This window comes from Dufourea novaeangliae, unplaced genomic scaffold (genome assembly GCF_001272555.1).
Source record: "Dufourea novaeangliae isolate 0120121106 unplaced genomic scaffold, ASM127255v1 scaffold108, whole genome shotgun sequence".
Lineage (NCBI taxonomy): Eukaryota > Metazoa > Arthropoda > Insecta > Hymenoptera > Halictidae > Dufourea > Dufourea novaeangliae.
This window is the reverse complement of record NW_015374014.1, coordinates 4081681-4098892: the sequence shown is the minus strand read 5'-3', so window position 1 is coordinate 4098892 and position 17212 is coordinate 4081681. Positions and strand designations below refer to the sequence as shown.

The following is a 17212-nucleotide window of genomic DNA, read 5'->3' as shown; positions in this document are numbered from 1 at the left end:
TTTCCCGCAATATAAAGGCACTAAACAACCTAATAATATATAAATAAAACATAGAATAAAATATTATTTTGTAATGGTTAAATAACTTGGAAATGAATGGGTTAAGGATCCGGCTGTTTGCGACGTTTATATTAGAGACACCTTGGTCAATCCCTCGAACCGCGACGAGGACTATGAATTCGAGATGTCTGCTTGCGCAATACCGTCGTCGTCTACAACGAACTGTGGGGCGAAACGGCGAAGCCACCACATGACCCACTTTCGTGTCGTGCCAATTGCTGATCGTGGAACACGCAGTCCTAATTAGAGAAGTCTCGATCACCAATTAGGAGTCACGTGTTACAAGATCGGCCATCAGAAATCGACCGTCTCGTGAGAAGAACATCGACGGATCAACCCAGGAGTAATTCTCTAAACGATTCTACTGACCGATTCTTCGAGTCACCTACGAGCATTCTATTCCAGACCGTTCAGAAATTTCTTGCTCGTAAGAATTAGTATGGCAGACGTTCGTCGTCGTCGAATAAATATCGCCCAGCGAGACACAGCCGGCTCGATCTACTTCGGTCTCGGGTGCTACCCGCAAGGATCAGCTACTAGAAAGTTCAGGAATTCGGGCTGTTCGTCTCGGAACGAACGATCTGATCTACGCGATCGAAGCGTTCTCCCTTCACCAATTATTCTATTACACGACGGTGAAATACGCTCGGTGTAGAACTTGTGAACTGCGGGTCGAAGTAAAATAGACGGGTAGCTGCGTGAACTGTTTAGTACTATTTTCTTTGGAACGAAAGTATTTTGTTTGAGAAAGATAGGCGTGGATATAGTGGCGATTGTATGAATAATGATTCCTAAATTTAGTTGTCTGGATTTTGTGAATGTCGAAGCTTACATTTCTATTTATTGTCTACTGTATGATTTGGAAGATAGTTTTTATGGTAACGGGTCGACCCGTGATATTAAAATGAAATGTAATATTCACTTGTAATTGTTATTTAATGCTAGAATTACCAAATCCTTCGGAACGACGGATTTCAAATTTCTTAATTTACAGTACCTTCTACAAGTAACCCTCGTATAATACAATACGGTGGTTAGATTCTTACAAATTACCATTTTATACGAAATTCAGAACTGATATGTGCACGCAACCAACATAGTATTAGGTTCCAAAAAGAACAACAAAACCATACTATTTTATACAATTCTTTAACCGTGTAACAACACCGTGTTATTCGGAGATTTCCTCAATTCTCTAACCAGGTACAGTAGAACTGTACAGTTCCACCTGTACAAGTAGAACTTCATTTATCTGAACCCATTAGGAACAAAACAGTTACTATAACTGGATCGTTCATATAATAGGATTTCCCTGCACCAGATGGTGCATTACGTAGGCCAACCAGGGCAATTGTAATAAATTGGGTATGAACCAGGATGCACCACTAGAAAACGCACACATTTTCGAAGACTTAGACTTCGAAGATTTCTAGACGTCGAAGTGTTCCGGCCACTCGCCGTTTTCTCATCTCGTTGGGATTTCACAGTGCCTAGAGTGGGCTAAGCACGTGGTACTGATGGGAAATGACTCAGCGATTGTCACCTTTGCATCTTACGTGGACCACCCCAAAGATAAACGGTGGCAAAAGGCGTCTTAACTCTTTAACGTCCAGAGCTTTAAATCGTTACTTCAAAATTATGAGACTGATATATATGTTGTATCTGGGTATTTTGAAATCGAAAATATCGGTATTAAATTAATAATAACGATAAAAACGAGGGAATACTTGAATTTACAAACCGAAAACTATTTCACATCAATAAACTTCGGATCCGTACTGAAAAAACTCAGATATTAATCAGCGACAGAATTTCACGCTTTTTTTAAACGAGTGTTGCACAAGTGAAACACTAGGAGTTAAATGGCTAAAAAGGTTCGCATTGGACATTTTATTGTCAGTCGTCGTGATGTTAGTCGGGCAGAGTAAAGTACAGGGAGTAAAGGTTCTTATTCTAACGAGACGATTCCAACATTTCTACCCGCATCATCCAAGCCCTTATCTCAAGATGAACTCCTTAAACGGATTGATCCAAAACAAGATACAATGAAATACAGTAAATCATCGATAAGTATTTAAAGGCTCTTCAGCACTGAGTGTTTAATAGGGATAAACCAATACAGTCAAGGTATCGATACTTTTACTGATAACTTGTATAAAAAAAAGTATCGACATTTACTTAGTATCTGTATCAAAAGTATCAACACTTACTGGTATCGAAGGAAAATGAATACGAAGTTCTTTTTTATTAACATAGGGGCCTCGCGATTATCGTCCCGAACTCGGGTCCGCGTCAGGACAATAATCGTGGACTACGCAAAACATTTCTGACCGTCGTGAATACGTTTTTTGCCTGAAGCTCGAGCTTCGGCAACTCGCCTTTGTAGTATAAGGAACATAAAAAAGGACAAGCGATTGAAAAATAGGAGAAAGCTTCTGTTTCCACTCGACTCTACTGCGTGGCCCGCCTGCGACGATCTCGCCGACCAATGATTACATTATAGCTGACCACACAGTCCGATTGTGCGTGTACCGTTTCGGCCAATAGTAAAAGTACGCGTGACTGGAGGTGATCCAGCTACATTTAATTCGTCGGCAGCTCTCTGGGCAGTCGCTGGCGATTGAACGCATCGACTAATCGTCGTAAATCCCCCCGCTCAGTCCGTCGAGTCTATCGAGCGCATACATTGTTGCACGGCGCGCCGAGACGGCTTCCCATTCACGAGTCAAAAAAGATTACATTCCCGGGTATCGGTGAGACAACGCTAATCCAACGTTGAAACTTTTTTATTTCTGATTCGTTGTTAATGAAACCTCGACTAGTATATTGGTGAGATTTTTTTGATTAAAATGATACCAAATACGACATAATTTGGATCATATTTACATGTATGATATGATCTTATATACATCATATCTCCATTGTCATGTAGAAAGTGTTAACAGTTCATATTCGTTCATTATCGCTTCTGATAAATCATAAGTAACTATGATCCAAATTGTGTCGTGTTTGGTATCATTTTAATGAGACAAAATTTCACCAATATGTTCATAAAAGTTTTATTAATAAAGGACCAAAAATAAAAAAGTTTTATCGTTGCATTAGTATTGTCCCACTGAAGCCGCCTCGGTACGTCGGGGCAACAAAGTATGCGCTTGCTGGGTTCCACGCCCCCCCCCCCCAGTGGTGGGGATGACGCCTGGACACTAATCGTGGATCAACAATCAGTCAATAATCGCGTGGTCCCTGTATACTATATTTTAACCAGAGTTGAGTAGAATTTTATTCGAATAAGACATAGTGGAAAACTGCAGTATCTAGGGACGTCATCCTGAGCTTTAAACAATTAACAAGATTAAAGAATTGTTTGCCAAATGTCGACTTGTTTAGAAAGTATTATTTTCTTATAAAAATTGGAATTTCTACGCTTAAACGATTAAAAACGACGAAGTTCTTTTTTATCTTATATTCGTTCTTCGAAACTATTTATCTAGATAATGAATTTGCCTATGATGTTCACGAAGACATATTTTCTTAACGAACATTTATTAACAAAGTAATACAACTGGCAACAACTACCTTCACACTCATCAGCTATCATATTGATTACTCGCTCCGTTCGATCTGAGTACTTTTTCTCGACACCAAGTATACTAGTGTACTAGTACCTAGTCTATCGCAACCGAAACTATCGATCTTAAAAATACTCAGTATTGAAACGTACCGATCATTAACTTATATTTGGTTGGATCGGTTCATCCCTAGTGTTCAGACGTCATCCCCACCACTGGGGGAGGTCGTCCGTGAAGCCAGCGATGCGCCCAGTGGTGGGGATGACGTCTGAACACTCAGTGCCGAGGAGCCTTCGAGCACTCATCGATGATTTACTGTAATCCATCGTATAAATCCGCAACAGAGTTCCACTAAATGGAGTTTGGATAAATGGAGTTCTACCGTAATTGCTGTCGCAAGGAAGACGGTGTATTGGTCACGGTGGATCGATTCAGGAGGTGTCAGAACGAGCACGTTCGTCGGATTCGATCTCGCCTGAATATTTAACCGCGGTCGTGAACACACACGGCTGACGCGAACCGAGGAGGTGGAGTCTGCGAGAGAGCTGTGTATTGCGGGTAGGTATTAAAATGCAAATGATCGCACTATCACCGACCGTGTTGTACCTATCACCGTGCGCCACCTTCGTCCGTCGCGGACTTGCAAAACACCCTGACACCGTCTCCTTTCCCGTTCCGTATGCATAAAGTATCGCGACATATAGGTACGCGCGCGAGCGCGATCCCAATGGAAATTTAATTGTCCGACGGTAACGATTACGAGCGCACGGGATCGAAGTTTAATTGTCCTTCGCGGTCGACGATCGAGACGAGGGATCGAGTGGCGAAAGTGACAAGGGCAAGACGCTCGTTTAGCGAAACGTTGCCGGTCATTCATGTGTAACTTTGGCTTTACGATTGATCCTCGGAATAATAAATCGTATCAGACAACGGTTGGGTCAATTGTGACCCATTACATGATTTCACGAACATATTAATACTACTATAGAATAACTTATTACCTATTAGTGATATCAAAACACTTTTTAATGGATTATATGTATAGCATTTTAATTATAGTTCTTTTTTTAGATTTCTTGTATTTTTTCAAGGTCAATGCATCTTTTTTCTAGTACCGTCATGCTATACTGGCCGAAATTTTTATAAAGTCACCATGTTTTTTGATGAATTCTTATAATTATTCCATACCAATGAAAAATTTGTGTTTGGTAGCATTTTGGGATTAACTAAAGAGAAAGGAATCTTTCTTCAACCTCCTACAGATGATTAAACAGTTTTTTTGATTTCTATTTAATCGTGTTGTTTTGTATTTTGTACATAAACAAAGATATCCAAGTTTATATTAATATTTTACAAAAATAAAGCCTATTCCTTTCTATTTCGTTCGCTATTAGTAAAAACATATTTACAGTCAGCACGAATGTAAGATTTACATTAGACGTTTAGTTTGTTCAAGCAAAAATTTGTTACCAGGGGTAGTATGTGTATATGTATAAGGTGACATTAAATATTATAGTATAACAGTAGTATAAACAGTTCGGTGACGGGTGAACCGTGTCCCGATCAAAGGTTAAGTGCTTAATTGCAAGTCTTGCAATATTGGACAGTAAGAAAGTTAAAAGGATTGGTATTTTTAAACACAGAGTACTCCGCGATTGGTTTTAAAAACGAAGCATAGAGTCCACATGCAAGGATATGTTTAGAAAATACAATGATATTCTTTTCCCGGATGCTCAGTTTTCGATGAATTGAATTTGAATTCTCGTTGGATATGGGTCATTCCACGCGAAATCTCAAAATCCGAAATGGTGTTCCAAAAAGTGTCCGATTTCGCGTGGAATGACGGAATGACCCATATGTATATTCCTGAGTCATTGGGTGGGTTCGGTTAGATCGAGAAAAATGTTGAAGGTTGAATTATCTACAGTAATATTATGACTTTATTTCGTATTCTTTTGTATTGTTACAAGAAAATTTAGATACTGTAGATTTTTGGGTTTTCAAATTTTCTAGATTTCTTAAATATTTTTTATTTTTTATATTTTTGAGATTCTTTAGAATTAAGATTTTTCAAAAGATGTTTTTCGTTTAAACTATATATAAATTAAGAATGAGAGACATTTAAAATTAATTGGAATGAAAGTAATGAAAAATCTTCCCACACACATGCGTCTGGCGCGTCAAAGCAGATAGGGTACGCGTAGAATTTTTAGTCCACTAGATTTGAAATTTCATCATTTAGTGAATAATACTTGCGTTACGGAACGTTGACATTTAATTATCCACTGTTACGATGTCGTGGATGCAACATCTCTATGTTGACAGACTGAACGCTTCGCGTAGAATGTTCTGTCTGTCTCCAGTGTTCATTCGTAGATCACGCATAATTCGTTCTTTAATTAGATAGCTTACACGTTGCATCAGCTGCTGAATATTAATTTTGACCTTTTTACCCAAAAGACTAAAGAAATGACTGTAAAATACTATTTCTTATAGGAATTTGCGACTCTAAAATAACTCAATCTGTTTAATTTGAAAAGAAACGCTTTTTTTACTGTACAATACCTGTTGCTAGAATATAATAAAGAGACTGTTGATATTTTTGCGTTTATAATACATGAATTAGAAAAACAAACTATGACAAAAGATATATTCAAATGTAAGAAGGTTTCTGCTTTATATTTGACTAAAAATATAAAGTATGTACTTTATGTGTTTAGTAAAACTATAAACAAAAGAAATAAATTTCCAACCCATATTCGACTTTTTAGATATTTATGCGTTATGATGTTCTCTTAATAGAAAAAGTGAATTTTGAATCTACAAAATTCTTCGTTATAAATGTGGCAAAAGACTTTAAAAACATTACAAACGTTTATTACGTCATGTAGATTCATCAAACGTGTAGATGTGTCACTTTTTCCAGTTTTATGACGAATCAATCGTCATTGAATTTTAAGTCATAAATGAAATGTAAACAGAAACGTACATTTTGTTAAAAACAGAGCACTATCGAAGATGGACCTACTCATGGATCTATACGTTCACATATTCTAACAATTCAGTGGCATATTTACTTATTCATCATAGTACTCCACTTTCAATATCTTCTTTCAGAACGAAACATATAAAATTTACCGATAAAAATTTTGATTCATCAAAAATATAATAAAAAATGACCTAAGACTTTAGAAGGTTTATAGTGCTCACCGAGAGGAGTAAAAAATGTGTAATCGATATAGGTCATAAAATAAATTCTTTCAAAGAAAAATACAAAAGAGTTTGTTCACATTTGTTACAGATGTTCCATCTGTCTTCCTCATATTTCAATACAAAACTCACATCTGCGTACAATTTCCATTATTCCTTCTGCATCTTGTATTGCTTGTTCTCATATCAGCTCGAATTAATGTACTTCTAAACAATTTTTCTGTTTACATTCAATATATTGCGAAGAGGCTAACTTACGATATCGAACACTCGTGTATTTGAAAGTTAATTTTATACCGAAAGGATTAATTCTAAGACCTACAATGAGGTGATCAAATATCAGAGCCACATTACGAAAAATATGTTTTCTTGTGTTTGTATGAAAATAAAATTACAAATATCAAGGTTTTCACACAGGATAATTTTGAATTAACAAAGTTCCCCTAAAAACATACACAATAATTACACTTAGCGTATGTAATTATAAAAAATACAGTTAAAGTCGTAAAATCTGCAATTTATGGAGGTGGCTGTAATACGTTGATTAGATATTTTTTACTTCTTTCCCGGAGTACTATAAATAGGGATGAACCGATCCAAGTAAATACAGGCAAGTAATCGATACTTTCGTTTCAATACCGAGTATTTTTAGTATCGATACTTTCGGTTGCGATGTAGACTCGGTATCGAAAAAATGTACTCGTATCAAATGGAGCGAGTAATGGATATGAAAGCTAATGAATGTGAAGGTGGTTGTTGTCCAGTTATATTACTTTGTTAATAAATGTTCGTTAATAAAATACATTTTCGTTAAAATGGGAGATGGACAAATTCATTATCTAGATAAAGAATTTCGAATAACGAATAAAAGATAAAAAAGTACCTTATCATTTTTAAACGTTTAAACGTGGAAATTGCAATTTTTATAAAAAAATAATACTTCTTCCTGGAAAACTCGATATTTGGTAAACAATTATTTAATCTCATTAACTGTTTAAAGCTCAGGATGCCGTCCTTAGATACTGCAACTTTTCACTATGTATTATTCGAATATTCTGCTCAACTCTAGTTAAAATATATCATATTAATAAAAAAAAGACTTTGTATTCATTTTCTTTCAATACAAATAGGTATCGATATTTTTAATGCGATACTTATTTTTGATACAAGTTATGAGTAAAAGTATCGATACCTTACCGGTTTATCCCTAACTATAAACCCCTAAAAGTCTTAAACCCTCTCTATTCATCACCCTATATATTACTTTGTCTTTTACTAACGCGACGATTCTTTTTCACCAACCCGATACATTCCCGTCGTCTGGAATACTGTTTCCTTGAAAACCTTCAAATAATAACCACCGCTTTGTCATCGAACAACGACATTTTCTCCCCCCTCAGACAATGGTCTCGAGTGTCGCTGTCCTACGCTTTGACATCCTCCTTTTTAACCGGCAACGTCGCGTCTGCAAGTTAATTCCGCTTCTAGATGCAGATTGCAGATGCGACGGAAGGTTAATCCATGGACACTCAATTTTATATGCATTTCATAATGCTGTCTCTTTTTTCTACCCTTTCTCCTTTCCTCCCTTTCTTTCTCTCTCTCTCTTCCTCTCTGGCGTTAATTACAGTCGTCGCGCTTAACCAGACGTATTTCATACACCGACATATTTCATACGATGATTCCCTCTCTTCGTTTGCATACCAGAAAATAAACAAAATAACCGCGCATAATTATCTTTATCGAGTAACATTCCCTGTTCCCATGTACTGCGAGGGGTGGCGAAAGAATGAGCCTGAATAGCGTTTCGTTTCGTCTCGTTTGCGCGAACGTACGCGAAACAATGGTTCGTTCTTACGCTTTTGGCCTATTGGAGTTGTTGCTCAGCCGTGTTTACCGACGTATAAACGTGGTGAAAATGTTCGAATGCGGCCCTGTTTCATGGAGACATCGATCGAAAGACCATGGGCGGAAAAGCTTGTGGGCAAAGCGGGTTGGACGAAGTAAAAAGGGACGTGTGGCGGTTCGGGACGGAGCACGACGGTTCCGATGTATCACGGTTCTGTCCCGTTTTGAATAATATCAACGACACCTCGACCGTATAACGTGTTTTTCACTTCAATTCCAACATGTGAAACGTTGCCTCGCGAGGCGATGTAAGTCACGCGTTCTGTTAACACTGTACGCGACAGACTGTCACGAAACTCTGCGCCCTTTCAATGAATTACTCGTGTTTCCTTAACACGGTAAGTGCCGTGTCGGTCATAGGTGATGAATTACTGTGAAATGTAGAAAATAATCCTGGGTTGACCACGAAGTAATTTCTCATTTCCGCAGTAAAGGATTTTTTTTTTGTTTTTCTATGCAAAACACTGCTCCTAACCAGTAAAATATAATACATATTCTGGAAGCTGACATTTCAACACATTATTCAAAATAGAAACTTTCACGATCGCGTTAGACTTTCTTGAATTAACCTTGTTTTGAAAATGAGTGACGAAAAGGTGTACTTTCGAGTAATTATGCTTTTTTATTTCTGAAAAAAAAAACGATGTACAAAAAAAACATAAAATGATTTGCCATACATGTTGATGGTGCTGTAGCGAACGGAAATAAGAAAAAGCATAATTGCTAGAAAGTACACCTTCTCGTTGCCTATTTTTAAAACGAGGTCAATTCAAGAAAATTTAATGCAATCGTAATGATTTTCTTTTTAAACGACGCGTTGAAGTGTCAACTTTGAGAATATGTGTATAGTTTATTAATTAGGAGCTGCATGGGCATAGCCAGGTCATCAGTCCGCAGGGGGCGGGGGGCAAAATTCAATTTTTTTCATCTAGTGTAGTGCAAGAACCACTTTTTCCGTCCAGAGGGGTGGCAAGACCCCCCCTCCCTGCCCCCTGGCAACTCCCATGAGGAGTAGTGATTTGTATTGAAATAAAAATAGCGTTTTCTATTGCAGAAATGACAGATTACATTCTAACCAACTCAATATCTTGTTTCACGACATGAAAATGATAATCGGATTTGTAGCACTATCTGTCCCGACATCATTTTATATTTTCTTTGTAACATTATTTGCAAAATTATCTAACATTTGTAAACAACTGTCGCTTGACACTTAACGTATTAACCCGTTGAAAGCAGAGCCGGGTCATTTCTGACCCATACCGAAATTCCAAATAAACATTTCTTCGAAATGTTTAACCTGTGTTTTAGCATAAAGTTGAAGTCTGGGTCTCGAGCGACTCAAGTTCGTTATTCAAGACGTAAGGCGGTTATTTCTTCGCTTTGCGAATTTAACGATTGAAATATTGGATGAGCTATTGTAAGCGCGTCGCGGTGGCTGATCTGCACGGTCACATTCTACTTAAATGATAATCGCGTGCTAATGATCGTTTGGATACATTTGACGGATTTGAAAAGTTCGAAAAAATAATGTTGAGTTAACCTTTAACTAATGAGGTGAAAATCTTATTACTTATTACACAACTTTGCATTTTCATGTACGAAAACATCCAAATAAACAAGCATCTCTATAAGTATGTAACTATTGAATGAAAATAAAATATTGTTAAGGACTTGTTTATGGCACCTTAAAAGTGTTCCCTTTAAATAAGAACGAATTATATACAACTCCCGCTATCTTGTAATTACCGTAGTTCAATTAATTTTATTTTAAATTTTGATAATTTTTGTTGTCTTTAGTGTTTTAATTAATATTAATCTAAATTTGATATTTTCTACGGCTAGGAATATAATTATTTTTGTTATTCTTATTATTCAGTTGTTTCTTACTAAGTTTTCGTCGCTTCTAGGAGAAGTTATTTATGACTCGACCCAATGGGAAACGTTGTATTTTCGAAAGGTGGAGTTTTATTTTAGAATATATTGGCTTTCCTGATATTCTTTGGTAAGCATGCAGATGTAGGCTGATGTAACAACTTTATCCACTCAGAATGTTTCAAATATCTTCGTAGCCATGTGTGTTTTCTTTCTTTTGTATCTTTTTGAATTCTAAAAATCATTTAGACCGATTCCCATACATACAAAGATCTTGACTCCATTCCATTGGAACAAAGTGGAATTGTCATGCAAAAGAATTAGTTGACAATAATGAAAATTATATGATTAATCAATTTCAATAATTCGTTTCACAACAATCTAACAGAAATTGATATCAAGACTTCTAGAATCACTAAATATATTTTAAATATTTACACATTTAACATTCCACACCAACAAGATTCTTAAATTTTCCACTGTACCTAATAATTACTTTTTCAACTAAACTTGCTATTAAATGTATCATAAACATATTAACCCTATAGAGCACACTTTGAACCTGGGAAGCCTATGCTTAGGCATGAACCGATGCAAGTAAATACAAGTGAATAATGGATACTTTCGTTTCGATACCAAATATTTTTAGTATCGATACTCTTGGTTACGATATATACTTTGTATCAAAAGAAAGTATAAATATCAAATGGAGTACGTAATGGATATAAAAGCTAATGAATACGAAAGTGGTTATCGTCCAGTTATATTACTTCGTTAATAAATGTTCATTAATAAAATACGTCTTTGGTAATAAATATTCATTAATAAAATATACCTTCGTTAAAGTCGGATGTGGGCAGATTCATTATCTAGATAAAGAATTTCGAATAACGAATAAAAGATATAATAATTACTTCGCTATCTTTAATTGTTTAAAAGTGGAGATTCCAATTTATATAACAAAATAATACTTCTTCCTCAAAAAGTCTATATTTGGCAAACAATTATTTAATCTTATGAACTGTTTAATTAATTTTATGTGTAGCACTAATAAGATTTTTGTCCACGTGTGCACTACAGGGTTAACTATATCTGATTATTAGGAAAAACCCGTCAAAGTAGAACTTCCTTCAAATCAAAAGTAAAAGAATTACCATACCAAAGCAATGATTTATCAAATACCTTTACAAACTTTTTTGCAAATCAATACTCCCTACAAAAATTACTAGTATTACCACACACCCTGAACAACCATTTCGAACGTCATGCAATAAAACGATCGTTTTTCTAGTGGCACAGACACGAAACAACGAAAAAGTAAGAATTACCTGCCGAATAGAGGATGCCAGAGTTGCGAGTCATCGGGCGAGCTGGCCGTAGAGCTGACTTCCGGTTCCTGCTTAAGTAATCCGCTTCGCACCCTAAGCAACGGCGGATAAGGACTGGTTCGTCGACTGCTGGACAGATCGATCGGCGCCGGCATTAGCGTGCCGATCGGTTTGCAGCTTAGTTTCGGTCTCGTGTGCGATCCGTTTCTCGCCCCGTTGTTCGCGTGACCGGACCCTTTGTTCGCCCCGATGCTAAGCCTCGGATGGGACTGTCGTGATCTGGATACCGGGCCCTCGCCGTGGTCCAGAACGTGCTGAAGATGAGCCAGTGATATTACCAATAAATCCGGATCCCTCAGTAGATCCGGTCTGGTCAACGCCTCCGGTAGTCTAAGCTCCGGCCTGGAGGCCAGTAATTTCGGGATCTCTGTAGCTGGGGCAGCTGCGAGTCCTGGCAAATAGTCCCTGGGTACCAGAAGAGGATCCGGTATCAAGTGTCCAGAAGCCTCGATCAACTCTCTGAGCTGACTAGCAGGATCGAGAAGCTTATCCGTACTACTTGAGGTCGCTACTTCATCCATCGCGTGTCCACGATGTTTTTCCGTAGATTTTTGATAAATACCCGACTGATTCTTCTGTCTGCCGTTCGACCATTCGGCGGACATTGGCCTCTTTGGCGCGCCACGATCCAACATCAAATAGGTGCTGTGAATGTCACCGCTGGACATCGGTCTGCCGGAGTTTCTCATTTCTTGATTGTGAACGGTCAATCGGTCATGGAAGCTTCTGTTCCCCTTTCGTGCGCCCGACTTCTCGGCATCCCTCGGCTGATCCAGCCGAATGGTATGATGCTCGCTCGGTATCTGATCGCAACGATTCGATATCTCTTTCTGCTTCTCGTAGTTTCTCACCTCCAGCTGGTTAGGGGACGACAGAATACCTTTCAATGTTATATCGTTCTTCGCGTCCTCGGAACAGGACACCGAACACGGGGGACTAGGTAGCAACCTCTCGAGGTACGCGGACGAGGGCCTCCTGGACGCCGGGGAACACGGAATTCCACTCGGCTGCGGGGAAACAACGGTGCCCCGGGTGCGTAGCTCCTCCAGGACTTGCTCGTCGAAGTGTTCTACATCCTGATATTTGCATTTCGCTTGAGCCTCGCTGTTCCTGCTCGAGCTGATCCACTGGGCCTGGTTCTTCGTGCTCTCCAGAGGTGTTCCCCGATCCTCCGGATTCCCCGTGTTCTGCCTGTGAAAGTAGTCGGACTCGTACGCCAACGAGTCGGCCTTCTGTCGCCTCAGATCCTCCAGCACCTGCGAGTCGCAATCATCTTCGATGTCCTCCTCCATGTCCCTTTCGACCTGGTCCTCCTCGTGTGGGAAACCGTCCAATTTCGATTCGTCCGTGTACCCTTCGTTTTTCGTGAAATTCACGGTACTCTCCGGGGACTCGACCCGCGATTTCGTACTCGGAGAAATCGAGTGTGTCGCGGCCGAATGAGGATTTCTATATCGATAGCTCGGTATGATGATGGACAGGCCAGGAAAATTCTTCGGTGGGGACGACGTTCTATGCCTCTCTGTCGCGGAATCTGCGCTTTTCAGCATCCTCTCCGCAGATTCCGCCTGGGAGTCCGGTGATCGGCTCGACGAGGAAGCTTTCGACGATGGTCTGGTCAAGTTTGTCGCGTTGTTCTTCGTACTTTCCGGCGTGTGGTTTCTCGTTATAGAAACCGAAAGACCCGGAGTATTCCTGAGTGCGTTTAGAATTTTTGAACTATCGTTATAGTCTATTTTGATTGGTTCACCGGGCTCGTCTGGTCGCTCGTCCTCAGTTTCTAACTGCGTGTCGTCGTACGTCGTTACCATATTCTGGTATTTTGTACGAGTGTTCGATTTGCACTTCGCACGATTTCCAAGACCACCGTCTGCCTCCGCGACTTTGCACAACTTCGAATCGGAGTTATTCTTTTTGGGAACGATGGTCACATCGTTTCTGATTCGAGGCTTCTTCTCTCTGTCGCTCTGGACACCATGGTTCGGAATTTTCTCGTCGTGTATCTCGATTCTATCATCGACAGGATCATCACGGATTTTATCGGTGTCTTCGCGCTGATAGCTGGACATCGAGCTTCTCATCGACTGTTCGGTCATTTTGCTCGATAATTCCAGTAATCTAGAATTCGAATCTCTGATCTTTCCGTCGGAGGATTTACCATGAAGATTCTCGCCGAGTATCTCGTATGTTTTCGTGGAGTCGACAGGCAGATCGGCGCTAGGGGTATCAGTAGCTAGAACTGGCGAAGCGGTCGCATCTATCATATTCAGTATGTCTTGAATGTCCGCCTTGTTAATGTGTCGTCTTTTTTCGCAATCTACCGCCGCCTTCTTCTCAACGGCAATAACATCATCCTCGTTTTGCCCCTTCTTGTCGTTTCCTTGACTCTGAAGGACATTCTGATGAACGCCCTCGGGCAATTGAGAAAAGTGTAGCTGTTCCAGCACCACTCGCGGCTGCAGTAACTTGTCCTTCTGCAGCCTTTCGAGCTTACTTCTCCCGTTGCCCCTAGCCAGCTCTTTCTCGAATCTATTCTCCTCTTCCGCCCCTTCGTCGTCGTCGTCTTCTTCGTCGTCATCGTCCTCATCCTCCTCGTCGTCGTCATCACCCTCCTCATCGTCGTCGTCTGAACACGGCACCCTTCGTCGTTCTTCGTCCCAAGTCGCTTTTGTTCTCGCGTTATTTCTCAAATTGTCCAACGGATACCCGTAATCCCGTCGATGCTCGGTAGTTCGATTAATCTCATCGTAACTCCTCTTCGTTCCAACACCGTCCTTGGTGACCAAACCATTGGTCCGTCCATTTGTCAACTCTTTCGTAGAGATATGTTGAAGATTCATCGTCGCTTCCTTCCCGATCTCCTTCTCGTCGCTCCTGTCGGTGGTGTTCGATGTGTCGGTGCAGCTCGTCTTTTGGGAGGTGACCCCCAAGCTCGTCGAGTACATGTTCGAGGCTGTCCTCGGTATCGAACGCCATCCCTGCGCCGTCTTCGTCAGCTTGATACGATTCCTCTTGTCGTAATCCTCGCATCGCACCTCGACGATCCTCTGTTCCCTCTGCGAGGCCCTCCGCTCTTCGTCTCTGAGCTGCTGCTTTTGGTGTTTCTGATGGTGGTGGTGGTGGTGATGATGGTGATGATGATGACGTCTTTGACGACGGGGCGCTATGCCCCGTGCAGGGGCCCCGCTCATCACTCCATCCAACGAGCTGTTATTACTCTGCCACTCGTCCACTGAGACGACTTCTTCTGCCAACGAACCTCACCTTTCTTCCAGTTGTTCGGTATAATTACTATCAACTTGTCAAGGAACGAGTACCGCGCGGAATACGATCTTCGAGTATATTCTAAAAGCCTAAGAGAGTACACTCTGCGTGATTCCAAACGGACAGTCTCCTAAAATCGCGATTACATTCTCCGCTCAGCGATGATATTCTACTGGCACATGGCTTCATCGACTAAGTAATTAGCTCACGGGTGGGTTCGAACTCACACCACCACCCCCTTAGCCGGTCTCGATTCACCCCGAAGTCAATTTCTCACCGTCCATTAACAAACAAGTCAGTTTCGAGCAAGCAACGATCGATCTCGAGGGCATTGACATTGTCGACCGAACACTTCCGCGAGCTAGATGCACCGGACACATAAGCCACGCTCTCTCTCTCTCTCTCTCTCTCTCACTCTTTCTCTCTCTTTCTCTTTCTCTCGTCGACCGCGGAATTCTTTCTTGCCTTATCTTCCGCGCGCAAGGGAACCCCGGCACGAGTTACACGAGTTCGTCGACACTGATCGAAGAGAGGCTCGTGGTTCCGGCGAGGATAATTCTGTTGGTCGCCAAGGTGGTTCGCTGATACCGGAGGTCGTCGACGTTCATCTATCGAACCCTGACACAGCACGAACAGACGGCGGGAACAACAACCGGAAGATCACCAGGGTCGTCGATTTTCAACGGGGCATCCACAACACGTCGATTTGCATCAAGCTTGCGGCGTCGACTCCGTCGAGCTTACGGCTGGCAGCACTGAGTGTGGTTCGACCCATCGAGCTTCTCTCGAACGGTACGCGCTTCTCTCTCTCGCTCTCCACTCCCGTGGTTTCCACTGTATTTCACCTTTTCACGGTGTTGATAGTAACGGCCACGTTCTATACATGAGACACAAGTTTCTCCCTTAGATTCTTTTAAGTCCTTACTGACGATGACCCCTCGGAAATTATTTGTTTTCGGTGAAGTTTACTTGTAGGATATTACCGTGATTTACGTATATATTTTTCCACCGTAATGAACACTGTTTATCACTGACCTTGCGTCAACCGTTGACTTTGGAACCGTGAACGTCGAAGAATTGTCACCGATGACATAACACCGCCGAGATCAATCCGCCAGTTACATGTCGTTACGCGCGGAGTCACTGTCTGGGAGCTACTGTCGGTACCTCCTAGTTGCCTTCCACTTCGTCGCCGCCGCCCCCGCTCCCCAGAATCGCGGAGCCAGGGTCGGAACTATCCGCGGCGCCCTCGTTCCAACCGCTCTCCTCGTCGGTCGCCGGCTGAAAACAATTGTAATTCTGTTTTTCGTTCCTTTCTAAATTCTGTTTGCTTGTAGGAATTTTATATTTTATCGCAAGACACGTATGTGGGGTACATAACGTGAATACTAAAAACTATATTTTATTAATATTGTACTTATTATACGTTTTTAGTAAGAAAGTTTTTTCAAATGAAAGATTCTTTGTACCAGTGTCAATTAGTATTAACAATGTAAGTAATGCTTTTTGAGAGTTCGTATTTGATGAATTTTTTCATTCACATTACACTGTTTTTCATATTCCTGCACCCTTTTAGTAAGAAAGTTTCTTCAAATAAAAGTATTTGTATATTATTGTTAATTACTGTCAATATTGCAAGTAATGCTTTCTGAGAGGTCTGATTTGACGAATTTTTGTTATGCTGGCATTAATTGATTAACAGTTAATGTATAAGTATAGAATATGAATATTTAAGTATAGAATATTCTAAATTCTTATCGAATCAGCTTACTTTTTTCCTGTATATTTGTTATCACGAAAGTGTCTACACAATACAGAATTACATAGATTGCATCTGTGAAACTTTCAGTAAATAAAATTTATACTAAAGAAAAATAAGAGATCAATAATTTCAGTTGGCGATTATGTAATTTTCCTGTACGGCAAGGCCATTTC

The 17212-nt window shown here is 40.2% G+C and overlaps 1 protein-coding gene across 1 annotated transcript in view; it reads right to left on the bottom strand.

The window, feature by feature from the left end:
- The window catches only part of LOC107188746, a 45655-nt gene extending 30329 nt beyond the window's left edge, over window positions 1–15326 (bottom strand). The window contains exon 1 of the mRNA XM_015577092.1: window positions 11954–15326. Within this exon, the coding sequence (XP_015432578.1) occupies window positions 11954–15204 (3251 nt within the window). The 5' untranslated portion in view covers window positions 15205–15326. The remainder of the gene's footprint in view (window positions 1–11953) is intronic.
- Window positions 15327–17212: the final 1886 nt, after the last annotated feature.